The sequence below is a fragment of the Humulus lupulus genome, chromosome 7, assembly GCF_963169125.1.
Source record: "Humulus lupulus chromosome 7, drHumLupu1.1, whole genome shotgun sequence".
NCBI lineage: Eukaryota > Viridiplantae > Streptophyta > Magnoliopsida > Rosales > Cannabaceae > Humulus > Humulus lupulus.
The window spans coordinates 55,179,073-55,201,259 of NC_084799.1; the positions used below are offsets into that span (position 1 = coordinate 55,179,073).

A 22,187-nucleotide genomic window follows, 5' to 3' on the forward strand; every position below is an offset into this window, starting at 1 on the left:
GGTTTGAATTTTCATTTAATAATACGCATAGGCCAATCACATATTCAGAAAAAACACAAGGGCTAAACTGGTATTTGCCATAATAATAATAACAAATCTCAATCTCAAATATGTTTCTTTTTAACAACTCCATACATTAATGTTTACTTAATAGAGTTTATACATTTTTGGACATTGTATTATGTTCCATTACCTATTTGGACACTGTATTTTGATAAGTTACTTTTTGGACCCAGAGTTTTATAATGTGTTCCACCCAGATTTTGAACATGAGAAGTTATGATCCCGAAATCTAGGCTCGTTAGGTGTAAGCTCGAAATATGCGTGGTCGTCATATGACCCTTCATCCAGACCGCTTTGCTATAAATACCGACCTCGGAAGCTCAAGGGTGTGTAATCTCGAATATATTCTGAGCTCACAATAGCCATGGTTCGACACTTGTATATATATTTTCCTGATACATCTCTTGCCTTCAGACGAGATGGCTCGAGCTCGGGAAGTGTTAGCTCAAATGTGAAGACTTCGTCAATGATTACTTGTTCTGAGCATAGGCGAAGTTAAATGACGAGCTCGTGATTGACAAAAAGTCTCGGAAATGTAATTGACTTCATATCTGAGCTAATCGATTACATATGAATGTATTTATTGTTGTAAAATCCCAATATTTAAGGGATGTTATTTAAATTGTTATCCAATCCCACATTTTATGGGATGTTTTCGTGTACGTAGGAAATAATGCATTAAATAGCATTATATTATTTAATTTACAGAATATTTTCCCCAAATATGTGGGAACGAATTCTGAAACATTCTCTATAAATAGAGAAGGAAACTCCATTTGTAGAGGACTGAAATTCTGAGATCTTGAGGGAAAAACTCTGGGCAACTATTCTCTGAAGAGTTTTCCAGAAAATTTCCAAGTGCTAATAACACAGACTCGTAGACTAGGCAGATTTAACTGCTGAACTACGTAAAAACCTCCTGTTTTCATCTTCTTTTATTTCCTCTCATATATTCTAGTTTAATTGCTCTCCTTTTTAAGTTGACAAATGTAAACCCTAAACTCCAGGGACCGTTACGGTGTACCTTGTAAACAGTGCTAAACTCGCTAATCGAGTCATTTGGCCAAAATCGTGTAGCTAAGTATGATTAGCGGTTTAGGGATTAAAAATTTTGGTTAAGATATAATGTTTCATTAGAACGTTTATTGTATACTTTGGGATCCCAAAAATATAATTTAAAGGTCTATTACAAGAAAATATTTATAACAGGCCGATCTAAGCAGCAAAATAGGGTTTAACCCTAGTTCCTCTTTCAACCCTCGGCCATGGCGGTCGAGCAGCCACATATGTACACGTCGTCACCTAAGCTTTTCAACTCAAGGATGGTCCAGCTTTCTTTTGCCTTTACCTGCACCACATAGCACCCGTGAGTCGAAGCCCATCAAGAAAACTCAACATGCTCATGAACAGTAATAACATGTCATCGAATCATAATGTGCATGCCTAGCAATAACAGCTTTCATCATGCATGCAAATAAGTTCAAATAAATGATTATGGGGTCTGCATCTGAATAGAAGACTAATGAGTCAATCTCTGAGGACCTGCTTCTTGAATAGATGACTAGTAAGTCAATCTCGGAGTGGGTGACTAATGAGTCACACCCTGTATAGGTGACTTATGAGTCACACTCTGTATAGGTGACTTATGAGTCACACTCTGTATAGGTGACTTATGAGTCACACTCTGTATAGATGACTAATAAGTCATACTCTGTGTAGATGACTAATGATTCCATCTCTGTCTAGGTGACTAATGAGTCACACTCTATATAGATGACTAGTAAGTCATACCCTGTGTAGATGACTAATGAGTCCATCTCTGTCTAGGTGATAATGAGTCACACTCTCTATAGGTGACTAATGAGTCACACTCTGTATAGATGACTAATGAGTCAATCTCTGTGTGGATGAATAATGAGTCATACCCTGTATAGGTGACTAATGGGTCACACTCTGGAGGTCCCATACCCTCCTAGCCATGTGACATGTAGGTCACCTTAGCCTTTCTGGCTCTGGCTCTAATTAACTAGCCCTTAGACTAGACAAGTGGTTTTAATTTTCATCGAACTTGAGGTCGGTCCAACATTAATGCTTATTCGAGTCATTCAATGCAGATGTCGATTAGATCTAATCTTTGTTGGCTTGCGTTGAGCACGCTAAAGTCGTTCCTGACTTATAAGTCAGCACTGTGTGACCAGTGCCCAATACCACTGCCGAACTTGACTAATGAGTCACAACTTCACAGTTGATACTGACACCATTGCCAATCCCTGACTAATAAGTCAGTGCTTCCTCATTTAGGTAATACAAATAGACATATATCATATGTCAAATATTCAGATATAAGGCATTTGGCATGCTCATTCAGTAATCAAAAGCATAATTATAATTATGCACAATTATAGAGACTCAAGCTCTGATCAATCTCATAATCAACATTCATGCCATGCCCTAATCTCATGTGTCTTATGCATTTTCAATGCAATCAATGTCCACATATAGAGCACTCAACATGCCTCATGAATAACCATGCATGTCACATATGGGGTGCAGTTTTCTTACCTCTGGTTCGAGCGAGAATTAGAATAAGAACGACCCTTGAGAACGATTGATCCTTAATCCTCTAGCGGTCACCTAGTCATAACCAAATACAAGCTCCAATTAATGAAAATCAACAATAATAGGGTCTTGATCTAAACCCCCACTCTCGGGACCCCGAAATGTACCCACACGGTGAGTAGATTCGATCCCGGGCCTTAAGGATTGAAACCCCGAGCCAAAAACCCTTAAAAACACTCAAAATAGGATTCTGGAGGAACAGAGTAGCGCTACAGCGCTGCTCAATAGTGCCCCAGCGCTATACTCAGAATCCTAAACCGCCCATCAAAAATCATGTGTAGCGCTATAGCGCCCTCTGATGGGCGCTATAGCACTACCCTCAGCCAGGAACTCCCCTAAAATCTCTTCCTTCGACTCCTTCAATTCTAACTCGATTCCAATGCTTCCAAACCCCATTTTTGATGCCAAATGAACCCAAAAACCATCCTCACATACCCCAATCATCACAACCACAAGAACCCTAGCCAAAACTCCAATTGATTCCCAACTTTCCAACTCAAAAACAAGCTGAAACTTAACTAAGAAAACAGAGCAAAAGCAAGAGTTCTAATGGCTAAAAACTCACCTCAATCTCAGCAACACACCCTCTTCAATGGTGGAGCATAACCCTAGCTTATCACAGCTTGGTTCCTTGGCTTGGTTCCTAAAAAAGGGCTTAAATATTCAAAGAGAAATGGAGGAGAAAAACTATTGGGAGAGAAGGAGGAATGAGACTCTATTTTTGGTAAACTTCTACAGTCTTAATGGCTGATATAAATCCTTAAGGGTGAAAAGACCTAAATGCCCTCAAGTCTAAAATAAAGCCTTAATAGCCACCAAGGGCAAAATCGTCCATTCGCACCTATTTCGTTAATTATAATTAACGCTCTCCAATTCCCGCTATTCTTGATATTTTCAAACACCAATAATTCATATCCCGTTACCCTTTCATTCCCGACAACGCTCTAATCATTAAAATCACCCCGAGACTCATCCCGAGCCCTGAACTTAAACCTGTTATGATTAGACCGCTAATTAATATTCCAAGATTGTCTTATGCCGAATAGCTCGAACAAACCCACATTATAGTGTGGTCTCAACAATATGTCACCGACATGCATACAAATATACAATTACGCCCTCAATAGACCAAATTACCAAAACACCCCTGTAACGAAATGTGGACCCACATGCATGCATTTAACATCATATTATAAAATAATTCACATAAACATGCATATAACCATTTAATATCGTAATAAATCAATTATGGCCCTCCCAGCCTCCTAATCAAGGTCCTAAAACTTATTAGGGATTTTGGGGCATTACAACGAAAAACGACGTCAACAGTTTGGTGCTTTCATTAGAGCCATTCAACAGTGCGTGCGTGAATCTGTTTAGTCAGAAAGCCTCTCGAATTAGCAATGGCTACAAATGATCCCAATATTCCTGAGGAGGAAATTTTAGATGAAAATGAGTACCCCCGCCGCCCTGGACAGCAACCTATGGTGAATTCTGATCCCGGTGAGAGGAGTGATTCATCCGACTCTCAGGGACCACCTGCCCCCAGGGTCGACGAGGATATGTACTACAATCTTGAGAGATATGCCCCAATCATGGAACTCGAGAATCGCCAACTGCGTAAACAGTTGGCAGAAGCTAAAAAACACAACGAAGAGCTAGCCAGACTAGTTGCTGAAGCACAGACGGCTCAAGCCCTGCCTCCGCAAGATGCCCAAGCTCCGCCTCCGCGGGACGTTCATGTCCCACCTCGTAGGCCTCGTGGGCGACCGCGTAAAAACGGGGCCACCGGGAGAACGGAGCAACCTCCGCCACCAGCAGAGCAGCCTGTCCCATCGAGACCCCGGAGAGGTAAACGGGCTAAAGGTGATGGTGACCCAACTGCAAGGGCACTAGCAGGAATAGGGAATAACCGAGCCCCCTCAGAGGCTTGGACCCGAAATCCTGGTGCCACGCAGAATGTGCCAGAGCCTAATCGAGCGAATTCAGGGCCTTCTAGGCCCCATAATGGCGGTAGCCACCTTCTCCAATAAGGCACCCACCATCGCCAATAAGGCACCCCTCGCTAGTTCAGAGGGATGCGCAACTGACCCATCGTGATAGGGAAAGGCGAGCTGGGCGAAGACATGGGAATGAAGAAACTGTCAGGGAACGTAGGGGTTGTTAGGAAAATAGTTTTTGCCTCAATGGAAATGGTAAGAAAATACAACTCTATGCAATATATTACAAATAAATAATGGTTGATTAAAAATAGTTACAACTCTATAACTGAAAAATACAAATAAACAAGGAAAAGAAGAAGAATAAGAAGAAGAAGAAGAAGAGAATAGTGAATAATACAACTCTAAGCAAAAGATTACAAGTAAAGTAAAGGTGTTTGAAACAAAAGAAAAGAAGATTACAACTCTAAACAAAGGTTACAAGTAAATAGAACAAGAGGATAAAAAGGAAAGCAATAATGTAAAATGTAAGAACAAAAACAAAAGTAAACTCTCACTTACATAACCTAAGTGAAGAGTATTGGTGATCACCAACTTGAACAAGGTTTAAAACTTTTGTCCAAAAGCTTATTTTCCCATAACTCAAGCACTAAGGGATCTCTCTTAGATATTGGAAATACTTTCTGGAATTATCAAGCCTCAAGGTGTTTATAGCCAAGTGCTCTAATGGATAGAAATGTCGTGTCTTTCAAGTGAGCTATAGGCTCCTATTTATAGAGTTTAGAGACACCCTTTGAATTTCAAATTCCACCAACCCCCATGACTGTTACCAATGATTAATTGGATTATTATGGAATTAAAAATGAGATTTGGGAGTTATTTGGGTTTTTGGAACCGTTCAACATATTTTGAAAAAACTGAAAAATTGGCCTGAAATGCACCTGTGGCCGCGGCCACTACTCTTTGTCCCCCAGACCGCAGCCACCATCATTCAGTGACCGCAGCCACAGCCCAATTTCAGCACACCAATTTGTGTTGTTTTTCTAAACGGTTCTAAACCCTCCCAATTGATTTTGTAACCCACAAAACACATTATTGGGGTTAAAATCATATCTCTAACAGTCATTTCACATATGGCTTTATGAGATTCATCACAATATTGTGTAACACTAAATTTACACAATAAAGGGTAATATTTGGAAGTTACAAATTTGTAACACCAAATATGTTACATATTTGGATATATCTCATATATCTAAATATTGTAACTCTCTATTATATGTTACAATATGTGACACTCTTTATCACATTTATTTAATCTAAAACATTATATTATAATATAATATAATATTACATTATATTATAAAATAATATAACATTCCCCCACTAGATTAAATAGTTATCTATTGTAACATTTATTTAATCAATCATTATATATTAAAATATAACATATCCCCCACTTGATTAAATAAGAACTCTGTCATTGCATTAGTGCATAAAGCAAAGTGTTTTTCAATTTGAACTTTACTATAGTGTAATTATCACAAAATTTGTCGAAAATTTGGTTGCACTAGGCATTGAACCATCTTTTCATGATAACAAATCGGTGATAACACACACCTTTGTGATGTTCACTTGAGACCTCTATGTCTCGCTTTGCATCGTTAATGGCCATGTGCACTTTCCATTCATGGACATTCTAGAGAATACTCCCAATTCTCATGAGAGGCGGCACCACCCCTAGGTTCATATAGGTAGAATTCTTACAGTATTTTGTTACCAAAATACTTGTCTTCACAAGACTGAATTCTATTAAAAAACCTTTCGGTTTTAACCATCAACTTGGTAACTCACAAGTACTCAATATCTCAGATGGGACTTGTTTTGAGTACAACTAATATTCACTTGATTGACTTGTTGTTACCTATTGAACCTAACACTAGTTGAATAACTAGTGTTAAGATAGGTTACCATCAATTGTGAATCTCTTTAGGGAGTTTAAGTCCCATCCCTCGAGATGATGTAGCCATTAAATCCCTCGTTAGTGGCTTAGTGAAAGGATCCGCCAGATTTTCACTTGTTCTCACATAGGATATTGAGATGACTCCTCTTTGAATCAACTCTCTTACATATCCATGTCTTAGACTAATATGTCTAGACTTCCCATTATACACTCCGCTGTATGCTCTAGCCAATGTCGCTTGGCTATCACAATGTATCGATATAGTGGATACATTCTCTTTGATTAGGGGTATCTCTATTACCAGATTCCTTAACCATTCGGCCTCTTTGCCGGTAGCAGCTAGAGTTATAAACTCTGCTTCCATAGTGGAATGAGATATACAGGTTTGTTTCTTGGAACCCCAAGAAATTGCACGTCCACCAAGTGTAAATACCCAACCAGTCGTGGACAAGTTGTCCCCAAGATTGGATATCCAACTTGCATCTGTATATCCTTCTAAGATTGAAGGAAATTTGGAGTAGTGAAGGCTTAGTCCTTTGGTTTTCTTGAGATAACCTAGGACTCTTCCAATCGCCTTCCAGTGATCCACACTTGGATTACTTGTAAACCTACTAAGTTTACTTACCGCAAATGCTATATCGGGTCTAGTACATTGGGCAACGTACATTAGACTCCCTATAGCACTAACGTACTCCAATTGAGCCACCACTCTTCCTTCATTCTTCTCTAGTTTTACACTATGATCGAATGGAGTATTGACATCTTTAACCTTGAGATGGTTAAATTTGTTCAATAGTTTCTCAACATAGTGGGCTTGACCCAACGCAAAACCCCCACTATGTTTCTTTACTTTGATACCAAGTATGGTGTCAACTTCTCCAAGATCTTTCATCTTGAAGGTTGATGATAACCTCTTTGTTTCTTCTATCCCTTTCATGCTATCACTTAGAATAAGCATGTCATCCACATCATCCACATATAAGCAAACAATGATCACATACCCCTTACAAGTTTTGGAATACAAACACTTGTCTCCATTGTTATGTCTAAACCCATTAGACATAGTGGCTTGATCAAATTTCTCATGCCATTGCTTAGGAGCTTGTTTCAATCCATATAAGGATTTTACAAGTCTACATACTTTATGTTCATATTTTGGTTGGACAAACCCTTCAGGTTGTTCCTTATAGACCTCCTCATTGAGGTCACCATTAAGGAATGCAATTCTGACATCCATTTGATGAACATACAAGTTATGTATAGAAGCTAAAGCGAAGAAAATTCTTATAGAAGTTGTTCTTGCAACAGGCGCATAGGTATCGAAATCATCGATACCCTATTTTTGCCTAAACCCTTTAGCTACTAATCTAGCTTTAAAGGTTTGAATAGTGCCATCAGTGTGGTATTTTCTCCTAAATACCCACTTACATCCAATTAGCTTAGACCCCGGTGGGAGGTCTACCAATTCCCAAGTGTTGTTGGAAATAATGGAATCCATCTCATCATTGATGGCTTCTTTCCAAAATGCATTATCTCTCGATTGCATAGCTTCTCTATAAGTCTTAGGATCATCATCAATGAGAAGTACAATAGGAATTTTCCTAATTACTTCCTCTCTATTTCCTTCTACCATGTAGAATGAAATTCATTGAGAATCTATCTCATCCACTACTAGACTTTTATGATTTTTAAGTCTTTGACTTCTTCTAAGTTCAAAGGGTTGGTTTACATTCTTTTGAGAATTCTCCTCTTGAGAATCAACTTTGGATGTAGAAGCTTGAGAATTTTTCTCATATAACAAATTCTCTTTTAGAGATGTTGAAGCTTGAGAATTGTTGTCACATAACATATTCTCAAAAAATTCAACTTCTCTAGATTCAATCACAATATTAGACTCTAAGTCTAATAGCCTATAAGCTTTACTATTGTTGGCATAACCAACAAAACCACACTTTATGGCTCTTGAACCTAACTTTGTTTTATTAGGTTCCTTTTTCTTGCAATGTGCAAGACACCCCCACACTTTGAAGTACCCTATGTTGGGTTTTCTTCCTTTCCATAACTCATATAGAGATATCTCATTTTTCTTCATCGGTATTCGATTAAGAATGTGACAAGCGATTAATAATGCTTCACCCCATAAGTTGAGATTCAACTGAGAAAATACCAACATAGAATTTATCATCTCTAGACAAGTCTTATTTTTCCTTTCGGCAACACCATTGTGTTGTGATGTATAAGGTGTGGTGCACTCATGAATTATACCATTTTCTTCACAAAATGTATTGAATTCATCAGAGAAGTACTCTCCTCCTCTATCACTTCTTAACACCTTACCTTTTTATTTAGTTGATTTTCAACTTTTAATTTATACAATTTAAAAGCATCAAAAGTTTCATCTTTATGCTTTAAAAGAAACACATAGGTATATCTACTAAAATCATCTATAAAAGTAAGAAAATACATTTTACCACCTCTAGTTAAAACACCATTTAATTCACAAAGATCACTGTGGATTAAATCTAGTAAATTAGATGTTCTTTCTACACTAGGAAATGGTTTCTTAATTATTTTTGCCTTAACACATGTTTCACATTTACCATAGTTTTTAATATTGCATGCAATCATACCACATTTTACTACTCTTTTCATGGTTGAAAAACCTATATGCGATAGTCTAAGATGCCACAAAAATAAAGAATCATACTCAACAATATAGGTAGAATTAGCATTTTTATTGATAACATTGAAAGTTACATCATTGGTGCACAATTTAACCATACCCTCACAAGAGTACCCCTTTCCTGAAAATACATTTGATTTGGTAAGTATAAGTTTACTGGACTCAAAAATGGCTTTAATGCCGGGCTTGCCAAGCAAATCACCACTTACCAAGTTTCTACTCATTTCGGGAACATAAAGTACATTCACTAATGTAACTTTCTTGTCAGAGGTGAAAAAGACTTCAATGGTACCTTTGCCCTCATTGCCCATTTGAATCTCATGGTTGCCCTTTGACTTTTTAAATGTCTTGAACAATGATTTGTCATAGGTGACATGGACGGTGGCACATGTATCATACCACCACCCTTTCACCCTGTCTTGGACCGCATTCACCTCACTAAGGGTAGCAACTATGTTTTTCTCTTGAGTTGCATTCACCTTAGGTCCTTGTTGGTCTTTTCTTGCCTACACTCTCTAGCATAGTGACCCTTTTTCCCACACACAAAGCAAGGACCTTTCTCGCCCTTAAAATTGTTTGGGTTGGTTTTTGGACCCAAAGGTTTCTCGTTACCCTTTTTCTCTTTGTTTTTGGGATGTTTTGGTTGTGACACTGCATTTGCTTTGGAAGTCTCTCAATTATATCCCTCCACAAGTTTATCTCTACATATCGATTCCTCCTCGATTTGAATATGTTTTTGGATTTCCTCCAAAGAATAATCCTTATTTTTATGAAGGATTATTTTCCTATAGCTCTTCCAAGTTGGTGGTAATTTAGCCACTATAGCACCAACTTGAAAGGCTTCGGGAAGCTCAATATTTAATACTTTCAATTTGTTAAAAATTATTTGCAATTCATGTATTTGAGGAAGAATAGGTTTATCACCAAAAAATTTGAAATCAAAGTATTAAGATATCAAAAACTTTTTGGTACCTTCCTCTTCCGCCTTAAACTTTGTCTCAAGTGCATTCCATATCTCCTTGGCCGATTTGGTCTTGGTGTAGAGGTCATAGAACCTATCAGAAAGGGCATTGAGGATATAACCCCTACAAAGGAGATTGTCCTCCTCTCTCTTCCTTCTTTTCTCCACCTCCTCGGGAGTGTCTTTTTCAGATGGCGCTGGGAGAGGTTCTAGACTGGATTCTAGAATGTAGGCAATTTTGAGAGTGGTCAAAAGAAACCTCACCTTGTCTTGCCATATATCGAAATTGGACCCATCAAACCTATTCAACCTCACTAGGTCTTGATTCATTATCTTGACGGTCTCACCTTCCATTGAAACAAACAAGGGTAAGCTTTTGAATGTTAGGAAAAATAATTTTTGCCTCAATGGAAATGGTAAGAAAATACAACTCTATGCAATATATTACAAATAAATAATGATTGATTAAAAAGAGTTACAATCCTATAACTGAAATTTACAAATAAAAAAGAAGAAGAAGAAGAGAATAATGAATCATACAACTCTAAGCAAAAGATTACAAGTAAAGTAAAGGTGTTTGAAACAAAAGAAAAGAAGATTACAACTCTAAAAAAAGGTTACAAGTAAATAGAACAAGAGGATAAGAAGAAAAGCAATAGTGTAAAAAGTAAGAACAAAAACAAAAGTAAACTCTCACTTACACAATCTAAGTGAAGAGTGTTGGGGATCACCAACTTGAACAAGGTTTAAAACCTTTATCTAAAAGCTTATTTCCCCCTAACTCAAGCACTAAGGGATCTCTCTCAGATATTGGAAATGCTTTTTGGAATTATCAAGCCTCAAGGTGTTTCTAGCCAAGTGCTTTAATGGATAGAAATGTTGTGTCTTTCAAGTGAGCTATAGGCTCCTATTTATAGAGTTTAGAGACACCCTTTGAATTTCAAATTCCACCAACCCCCATGGTTGTTACCAATGATTAATTGGATTATTATGGAATTAAAAATGAGATTTGTGAGTTATTTGAGTTTTTGGAACCATTCAACATATTTGGAAAAAACTGAAAAATTGGCCTGAAATGCACCTGTGGCCGCGGCCACTGCTCTCTATCCCCCAAGCCGCGGCCACAGCCCAGTTTCAGCATACCAATTTGTGCTATTTTTCTAAACGGTTCTAAACCCTCCCAATTGATTTTGTAACCCCCAAAACACATTATTGGGGTTAAAATCATATCTCTAACAGCCATTTCACATATGACTTTATGAAATTCATCACAATATTGTGTAACACCAAATTTACACAATAAAGGGTAATATTTGGAAGTTACAAATTTGTAACACCAAATATGTTACATATTTGGATATATCTCATATATCTAAATATTGTAACTCTCTATTATATGTTACAATATGTGACACTCTTTGTCACATTTATTTAATCTAAAACATTATATTATAATCTAATATAATATTACATTATATTATAAAATAATATAATAGGGGTCCCCATCCCACGAGGAGCCAAATGTCTCGATCTCAAACTATTGAGACAAGGAGACTAGTAGGAAAACCATCTCGTAATAATCACGCAACGAGCCATGTCAGCGAAAGCTCGGGTGACACTAGGTCCGTGAGTATATATAACCCGGAACCCAGGAACGCCAGAAATCGAGGAGATCACCCAGATTTATGGGAGCATTTAAACCATAATTGGGGATGTGATAATCCCCCAAATCCAGATCTGAGAGATCAACTCAACGTTCGCAAGCAACCGATTTACAATCCTGCGCCAAGACAGGGAACTGGAGTTGTAATCAACGATAACCAATTCCCCCCAGTTCAGTCTAGGCCTCCCTTAGATCCAGTCCAAGAAAGGATTGAGCAGTTGGAGAGAGAATTCAGGCTCTTGCATAACGAACGTAGCCGGGAACGGGACGAAGAGTTTGATAAGGAACTCGAGCCCTTTGCCCCACATATCTCTAGCACCCTGTTTCCTCAAGGATTTAGAATTCCTCATGTCTCGCCATTCGATGGAAATTCAGATCCATACAACAACTTAAGCACGTTAAACACAATTATGCGAGCCAACAATGTAGGCTACGAGCTTAGGTGTATGCTGTTCCCAGCCTCTCTCACGGGACCAGCAAAAAACTAGTTTGAAAAATACAAGAGGCATTTGATTGCCTCCTGGAATCAATTGTCGAAATATTTCAAGAAACAATTCAAAGCCATGGTCGGCATCAAGCCCGAGGCCTTAGCCCTGACCAATGTTCGGCAACAACCAAATGAGTCACTGAAAGGTTATCTCACAAGGTTTAACTTGGAAGTTGCCCGAGCTTGTGATGTCTACGACAGTGGCCATTTAATGGTCGTTCGAGCTGGATTAATGCCTGGGAGTCCTCTCTGGGAAGACTTGCAAAGAAATCCTGTAAGATCCTTAACCGAGTTCAATCGAAGAGCTCATAGGTTTGTTAATGTAGAAGAGGCGAGGTCTGCATTGAATATGACCTCTCAGCCCACAACTACAACAACGAACGCTAACTCTGCCTCAACCTCGGTGGATCCTTCAATTTCCAAACCCCCCGGGGACAACCCTTCCAAGAGAAAGAAAAATGAAGGGAATAACCCCAAGGCGGATGGGGGAAATAAGAAGAAAGGGGAAAGATACTTCTCTGTAGACAAGGTGTATACTGAGCTCAATGAGTCTCGGGAGAATATCTACCTGGCTAATGAAAACTGAGTTCCTTTCAGACGACCTGATCCCATAAGGAACCAAAAGGCGAAAAGAGATTCTAGCAAGTATTGTAGATTCCACCGGGATATCAGGCATACAACTGATGAGTGTAGGCAGCTAAAGGATGAGATCAAAGGATTGATCTCGAGGGGGTATTTTAGACAATACGTAAGGAACCGAAACCCCACTCAGGCTTCCACCAACCAGAGGGCATCCGCTACACGACCAGCTGTTAGGAAAACTTATACAAGATCTTTATTTATTTTCATGTAGATTTAATATTAAAAAAATTAATATGAGATAACCTAGAACATGTTTCTAAAATTGAATTCAAAGAGAAACAAAGACAAGAATACTTATAGTATACGCAATGGAATGAAAGAGTCCTTCCTTCAGTTTTTCTAACTCTTGTATCCTCTCTGTCGCAGAGTATTATTAAGAAACTAAACTGATCTTCTATTTTCTTCACAGTCTTCCAATGTATCCTTAGAATCACCTAGAATAGTGTGGGCAACTCTCAACACATGAGATAAATATAGAGAGAAGAAGAGAAAATAACAAAGAGGCTTAGAAAAGGACTTGTGTTTAGAGAGAATCTAAAACTATTAGAAAACCAGTGATTAAACTTCTCTGTCGTCTCAGAAATCTTAACTTATGACTTCTCTCTAAGCACTCATTTTATAGACTCAATTAGGCCATTTAATTTAATTAAAAAGATCAATAAAATAATAACCAATTTGAAGCCCTAGGTCGAAATTATCATGGCCTTTAGGCCCGTGAAATTTCCCATTTGATTATAAGCCCATTAGACTTAAAATCAAGGCCTACATTATTTTCTATTGATTTAATTAATTGAATAATTATTTAAATCCTTTATAAAATTAATTATTTATAATTTGAACCTTGATTTAAATTTATTTATTAATTTAGATACCAATTTATATTAATTAATAAATCTGTCCTAATTTATCTTTTCTTCTCAAAATTACATAACTCTGTGAAACTATCCAAAATTGACCTGGTCAACTTTGATAGTTCTAATTGATAATTAAATCAATTAATTGAGATTATCTAGATGATTTTATCCAAGGTACAATGGGGACCATGGGCCTATGAAATCAAGCTCCAATAAGTTATCAAATCTAACAAATAAATTTACTAACTTATTAATTCCCCGTGACTCCATTATAGACTTGGAATTGCACTCTTGAATTCATAGAACGCTCTATAGAAAATATAGATACGCTATTAATTATCCATCGTTACAACCATAATTGTCACTCAATCCTCTATAGATGGTCTACAATGAGATAAGACTAAAATATCGTTTTACCCCTCATTGTATTTTATCCTTAAAACACTTCGTTCCTTGTAAATGATATTTTAGTAAACTAATTTAATTACTGAAATGAGATCTCTGTCATTTAACACATTGAAATAAACTAAAAGGAAACCATCGTTTCACTTCTTCGTCAGAAGCTATAGATGTTCATATCTATGATGAACACTCCCACTCAATTATACTACCGAGTTCCCAAGATGTAAGTATGGGCTAGTCCGCACAGTAAGCTGGTAACGAACAAATCAAAGAACTCAAATAATACAATCAGTTAGAATACTGACCACTCAAAATTGAGATTGAATTGACCTATGGTCAGCTATATGATATGACTAGAATAGATAATAATGGTATGTTTACTTATCCTATCAACTGTCAATATCGATCCAGTCTGATGTAACAAATACATCTGATCTTATCTACATTGCTAATGTTCTAGAAAGAACATAACACTACAATGTGTAAGTAGATCATATCGTAGATTGGCAAGTCAGTGTAAATCCTGTGCACTGACTAATCTTAGGACTAAGTTATTTTGAACATATAATCATATTTATATTCCACTGTGATTACGTCACTATAAATATGATTAGCTATATGCTCGGGATTTAATAGAAGTTTATATTAAACAAATAATCATGAAAATAAAACATGTGAGCAAAGTGATTGACCAAGTCAAAAAATGATTTCTATTCTTTTATTGATAATAAAATGAGATTACAAAGAAATTGGGTTTTAATTAGGGCGCACCAGCCTCGAACAGTAACTCCCGAGCTCGAGAGGATGAACGACCCCCAACGATTGATGGAGAAGATGTTGTAACCATGTCAAGGGGGCCCTATATCGCAGGATTGGGTAGGAATGCCCAGAAAAGATATGTGAATGAGTTAAAAACTGGTGAAGAACCTCCCTACGAACCCAAACCCAGAGCACCGAAGCAACAAAGGATTGAAACTCAACCCATAACTTCACTGAATACAACGCCTCTCACGTACAATTCCCTCATAATGACCATTTGGTCATCACCCTTCAGCTCCCAAACAAGAGGGTGCACCGAGTCCTAACTGACAATGGAAGCTCAGTGAATATCCTCTATAAGGCTACTTTAGAAAAGATGGGACTCGTGGTTCGCGACCTAAAAGCCTGTGCAACTACGTTGTATAGCTTTTCAGGAGAAGGGATTGCCTACATGGGATCCATCGAACTTCCTGTAACCTTGGGAGACTACCCAGTCTCTGTAACCAAGATGATGGAATTCGTCGTAGTTGATCTCCCATCAACCTATAATGTACTGCTCGGGAGACCCGCCCTAGTAGGGCTGGGGGCAGTTTCTTCTGTTAGGCATCTGGCCATCAAGTTCCCGACTTCTAGTGGCATCGGGACTCTAAAAGGGGACCAGCTCGTAGGGAGGGAATGCTACAACATTTCCATTAGAGGGAAAAAGCAAGCAAGTGCACAAGCACTTGTTTTGATTCAGAATAAGGATGGGACAATCCTCGAAACAGACAAAGAAATCGACCTTAGAGTAGAGGAGAGGGCTGACCTCGAGCCATTGGAAGAGCTCAAAGAGGTTGAGCTCGAAGAAGCTGACCCTCCAAAGACTGTGAAGGTGGGAAGAGACCCTCCTAAAAAAGTAAAATAACAATTAATTTGCTTCCTAAGGAGAAACCAAGATGTTTTTGCTTGGTCACATTCGAACATGGTAGGGATAAGCCCGAATATAATGAACCACGTGCTCAATATCGACAAAAGCTTCCCCCTGAAGCAACAAAAATGAAGACTCTTCGACGATGATAGAAAGAAAGCCTTGAAGGAAGAGGCTGACAGGTTAAAGGCAAATCGATTCATACGAGATGACTTCTATCCTGATTGGATCGCCAATCTGGTATTGGTCCCAAAACCTAACGGAACGTGGCAAAGTTGCATCGATTACTCTGACCTCAACAAGGCATGCCCAAAAGATTGCTTTCCCCTACCTCAGATTGATCAGCTCGTAGATGCCACAGTTGGGCACGGACTTATGTCATTCATGGATGCTTATTCTAGATATAACTAGATCGCCATGCATGCACCCGACCAAGAACATACGAGCTTTATAACCGATAAAGGGTTATATTGTTACAATGTTATGCCCTTCAGGCTAAAAAATGTTGGAGCGACGTACCAAAGGCTTGTGAATAGGATGTTCTCCGAGCAGATATGTAACAATATGGAAGTGTATGTTGATGATATGTTAGTCAAATCTAAACATAACGATAACCATGCCGATGACCTCGAAGAATGCTTTGCCATGCTACAGAAATACAACATGAAACTCAATCCCTAAAAATGCTCTTCTAGAGTATCGTCGGGGAAGTTTCTGGGCTTCATAGTGAACGCGCGAGAAATAGAGGTTAATCCTGACAAGATCCAGGCGTTAATTGACATGCTCTCACCTCGAAAGCATAAAGATGTCCAGATCTTAACTAGATGGATGACGACGTTAAGTAGGTTTGTCTCTAAATCTACAGACCGATGTCTTCCATTTTTCAACCTTTTGAGAGGAGGCAAAAAGTTTGAATGGACAGAGGAATGCAAGCTCGCATTCCAAGACCTAAAGAAACACCTCGCGGAACCTTCGATCTTGTCAAAACCTATCACAGGAGAACTCTTATACTTATATCTCACTACGACCAAGCACGCCATCAGTTTTGTGCTCGTCCGAGAAGACCAGAAGGTGCAAAAACCAGTGTACTATGTCAGCAAGAGGTTACTGGGGGCAGAATCGAGAAACCCAATAATGGAAAAACTGGCTCTTAGCCTGATCCACTCATCTTGAAAGCTCCGAACTTACTTCCAAGCACACCCCATCCATGTGCTGACTGACCAACCACTGCGACAAGTCTTGTCCAAACCAGAGGGCTCGAGAAGATTATTGAAATAGGTTGTTGAACTCGGACAGTTCGAGATCACTTATCATCCGAGAATGACTATAAAAGGGCAGGCCCTAGTAGACTTTATTGTGGAGTGTACAGGAGTATCTGATGATGAGGTTATAACCCCAGCCCGTGAGCTGTGGAAGCTTTATGTCGACGGATCTTCCAATGAAAATGGATTGGGGGCAGGAATCATATTAGTCACTCCAACTGGGAAGCGATTACACTCTGCCTTAAGGTTCAGCTTCGAAGCGTCAAATAATGAAGCTGAGTACAAAGCTTTATTGGCAGGACTCCGAATATCCAAGGAACTCAAAGCCAAAGCAATGCATTGTTACAGTGACTCGCAATTGGTAGTCAACCAAATCCTAGGGGAATATCAGGCTCGCAGCACAAGGATGGCCGCATATTTAGAAAAAGCTAAAGAAGCGCTCAAATATTTCGAGTTCTATGCCATAAAGCAGGTTCCCCGAGAGCATAATTCAAATGCAAACACTCTAACCAGGCTCGCCACGTCCAGCGAAGTTGAAAAGCTAAACGTAGTACCAATAGAGCACCTGTCGACACCCCAGTATCAACGAGCCTAAAGAGGAAGATGTATTTATGATTGACTTCGAACAAACTTGGATGACCCCAATAGTAAATTACCTCGAAACCGACATTCTCCCAGCAGAACGGAACAAGGCTGAAAAATTGATGTATAAGATTCCAAGATACACTATTATGGAAGGAAGGTTATATTGGAGAGGATATTCTATGCCATTACTCTGATGTGTGACTCCACCCGAGGCAAAGAAAATCCAAGAAGAAATTCATGAAGGATTTTGTGGAGACCACACTGGGGAGCATAGCCTATCAAAGAAAATTATAAGACAAGGATACTTTTGGCCCACTATCAAAGCATATGCGTTCGAGTATGTAAAGAAATGTGATAAATGCCAGCGTTTCGCTACGATTCCACGAGCTCCTCCATCCGAGCTAACCATGATGACCTCTCCATGGCTATTTGCGGTGTGGGGAATCGATCTCATAGGTTCGTTGCCAACTGGCAAAGGTGGAGTGAAGTATGCAGTGGTCGCGATCGATTACTTTAAAAAATGGACCGAGGCCGAATCTCTGGCAACAATTACATCAAAAAAAGTCTTGGACTTTGTGGTAAAGAACATCATTTGTCGATATGGAATGCCAAGGAAAATAGTATCAGATAACTGTACTCAATTCGGCAGTGAATTATTCACCCATTTTTGTGAAAAAAATGGAATAATAAAAATCTTCTTCCTCCGTTGCCCATCCCCAAGCAAATGGCCAAGTCGAAGCAGTAAATAAGACTCTCAAGAGTTCTATGAAAAAGAAGTTGGAAGAAGCTAAGGGAAAATGACCCGAGGAGTTGCCCTAAGTTTTATGGGCATATCGAACTATAGCTCTCACTTCAACAGGACATACCCATTTTTCCCTGGCATATGGATGCGAGGCCATGCTACCAATCAAGGTCGAAATACCCACTATTCGAAGTCATGCTTATGATCAAGCCTCGAACAAATCCCATCTCGAAGTAAATCTGGACCTTATTAAAGAAAGCCAAGATGAAGCTCAATTGAGGAATGCATTATATCAACAGCGAGCTACCCGATATTTCAATAAAAATGTTCGAGACAGGAAGTTTGGATTGGGAGACTTAGTGCTAAGACGTGTGTTCCTAGCTATGAGGGACCCGGCTGCCGGCGTACTTGGGCCTAATTGGGAAGGACCTTACCAAATCAAGTCAGTTATCCGACCCGGCGTCTATAAATTGGCAAGATTAAACAGAGAATTGGTACCACGAGCTTGGAATGGCGAACATCTACGACCTTACTATCAATAGTGTAGGAATGATGTCTCATGTAACCATGCTTTTCTATCTTTACAAAGTTTTTAATAAAGTGTTCAATTTTGATTAAAAGTCATTTTTGTCTCAATATGTTGTATTTTTTGCAAACTCTCTTAATTTAATAACCTATGATCTCACTCATAGGATATTAATGGGGCATCAGTGGTATATATATACCATAAGTTTGAAAAAATAAATAACTCCAATATAGCATACACAAAAACTAACAAATGTCTGGACCGTTAACCCGACATAGAAGTTAAAAGTGTATTATAGAAATAAGTGTTTGGATATAACCAGATGCGCGAGCTAAGATAATTTGGACGAAACCAGATTATTAAAATAAGTGTATGGATATAATCAGACGCACGAGCTAAAATAATTTGGACGAAACCAGATTATTAAAAATAAAGTGTCTGGATACGACTAGATACGCGAACTAGTGCAATCTGGACATAACTAGATTGAAAATATATAAGTGTATGGAGTATGAACCAAACACGACCTAAATAGGTTTGGAACAAACCAACTAAAATTGATCGACACAAGTGGGAAAAAGATAAACCTACTACGAGATAAGTCAGTACCGAGGCTGGAGTATTTTGCAACAAAAGTTTTGACCTCATAACCTCAAGGAACTGTCCAAGGAAGAGGAAAAGTGACTAAAAAGCAAGATACAACTAAACTACTTAGCTTACATATCACTTAAGTACTTCCGAGTGGGTGGTAAAAGTAAGATCCGACCTTGACAAATAACGAGATCAGATATGGATATATCGAGCAAACTATGTGTGAATGTATCGAAACTCGAGCTTAAATCCAACATATGTTTGTATGAATAAACTAACAAGAAGGCAAAAATCTAATGTAAATTGCTTAAAATATTTCGATCTGAGAAATGTAAAGCAAAAATATTAAAGTAAAAGTCGAACTTGGTATTAAAAATATCAAATGTAAATAGCTCTTTTACGAGCTGTAAATTGTTTTCGTCCCATGGGCATAAAAAAGAAAAGCCATAAACTATTACAATTTTTTTTAAATGGGACGCAGCCCATGATCGAGCTCTAGGAGGCAGGAGCATCCCCCTTGGCAGCACTTGACCCCTCCTTAGCCTTTTCAGCTTCCTCCTGAGCAGCTTCTTCCGCCTCCGGCCAAGCTTGCCATTTAGCCAGAAGCTCGTCCTCAAAGGAGCCCAAGAAGCTTGTGTCAAGATCGACGTTGTTGGCCCAAATCATGTACATGGTCATGTCAACTGCTCGATCCTTCCTCTGCTTAAACTCTTCGAGGAGACGAGCCTTTTCGCCCTCCATTATCTCGAAGGTGACCTTTTTATCCTCCACGAGCTTGGCATTCAACTTTTCAAGCTCCTCAGCCCTGGCGCTCTTCTCTCTGAGCTCGGTGTTCAACATCTCAAGCTCCTCAACCCTGGAGCTTTTCTCTTTAAGCTCAGCCTCCAGCTTTGACTTTGCAGCTTTGAACTCATTAGCGAGCTTAAGCTGGAGACCCTTCGACTCCTGAGTATAGGACATGCTCGCATGAACCTCGTTGTTCAGCTTGTAATTTAGCTGAGCAACTGCAGCGAGAGCCTAGCACACAAACAAATAAAGTTAGAACATACTCTAAGTAAAATTACAATAAACAACGAAGTAAGAGGAATTACCAAGGAGATGAGCTCAATACTCTTGTCATAAAGGACATTGGAGTCCCGACCGTTAAGCAAGAACTGCCATTGACGAGCCCCAAGGCTGCTGAAGCCTTGGCCCACTCGAGATAGAACGTCCAAGCCGAGAGTGGCTCCATGAGTCCCGACTGCGTTGTCGATAACATACTCATCAGAATGAGTAGAAATCGACAACAGGCGCTCCCGAGTGGGACCGGGTTTCTTCGGAGCTGGGGCAATCGTTGGAAGGATCTAGACAACAGGAGGCAGAGAAGGAGCATCTGCTGCAGGAATGTCGACCTGGGGAGTGGAGGTCGCGACTGTGCTCGCAACAAGAGGAGCTGGAGGAGGAGGAGTCACCTTGATCCTTTTAGGGATTTTGGCGGGTCGGGCAGTTTTTTGTGAGGCTCTCGGGCGTTTGCTCTGCTTGGCTCCCGAACAGCTGTTGAGCATATTCTCGAGGTCAGAGTCCATAGTGCCTGTATAATCAAAACACATTAGAAAATGAGCTTAAAAAATGCTAAAGTAAGCGTAAGGCAGACAGTTAAAGGAAATAAAGACAAGTGACAAGAAAACTAACTGGAACTCTCCCCCGAGCTTGTGCTCGATGACTAGGTAATTCCCCTATCTTTAGAGGAGGCTGGGGGAGTCCCTTCCCTATACGTGGAAGTCAACCCCGAAAGATCCCTATAGTCATTTGTCCCGTATTGAACGGCTACCCCATCCCAAACTTCATTCAGACTATACTTGGTTTGGTATTTCCCCAGCCAACTATCAAACCTATGGACCCTATCATCTACCCAAGACCATACATAAAAGTTATCCCTATCATCCGGGAATAAGATCAGAGTGTCGGGTCTATTTCTAAGAAGGTAAGGAGACCACAAGGTCGAGCTGAGAATGACCTTACCTCTGTCACTCGAGCTCGAGGCCTAGTCATTCCCCGAGCACGGACTCTTGTGACGGCGAGCTGGGGATTGTGCTTTCGAGCTTCACCTCGGAGGAAGCTTATCAGTGGGGAGTGGCACATGCTCCCACTTGGTGTACTTCTGGTATGCGGTATCGTCTGTTGACTGGTCCTGCTCCAGAAGCCCGCAAGCTCGAAGCTTATCTTTGTGAAGAAGATAAGACAGGGAGCGCCTACTGTATGGAAGCTGGAGCAGGGCTTCTTTGTGCTCGTTCATTGCGTCTATAGGAGTAGGATAGTGATAGTTGGCTGAAGAGTCGAATTCATTATGATTAGTTCGAGCCTAAGCGAAAATCGAGCATGAAAGGAAAGGGAATCATATACTTATGGATTCGCCTGAATGAATAAAACTTTGAAGGAGCCAGGCCGTCTGTCCAAAAGAACGCCAACTTGAAGTTAGGAGGATGGCTGGGCATGTCCTCGAAGATTTTCCTCTCCTTGGGATAACTTGATAGATAGTAGAAGCCATCTCCTCCCCGA

The 22,187-nt window shown here is 39.4% G+C and overlaps 1 protein-coding gene across 1 annotated transcript; it reads right to left on the reverse strand.

The window, feature by feature from the left end:
• Positions 1-20,079: 20,079 nt before the first annotated feature.
• On the reverse strand, positions 20,080-22,187 carry LOC133789611 (uncharacterized). The gene is made up of 2 exons (XM_062227403.1): positions 20,741-22,187; positions 20,080-20,666 (listed from the first exon to the last, which is right to left on the reverse strand). Exon 2 carries the CDS (start codon positions 20,607-20,609, stop codon positions 20,145-20,147), a length of 465 nt encoding a protein of 154 aa, XP_062083387.1. The 5' UTR covers positions 20,610-20,666; positions 20,741-22,187; the 3' UTR covers positions 20,080-20,144.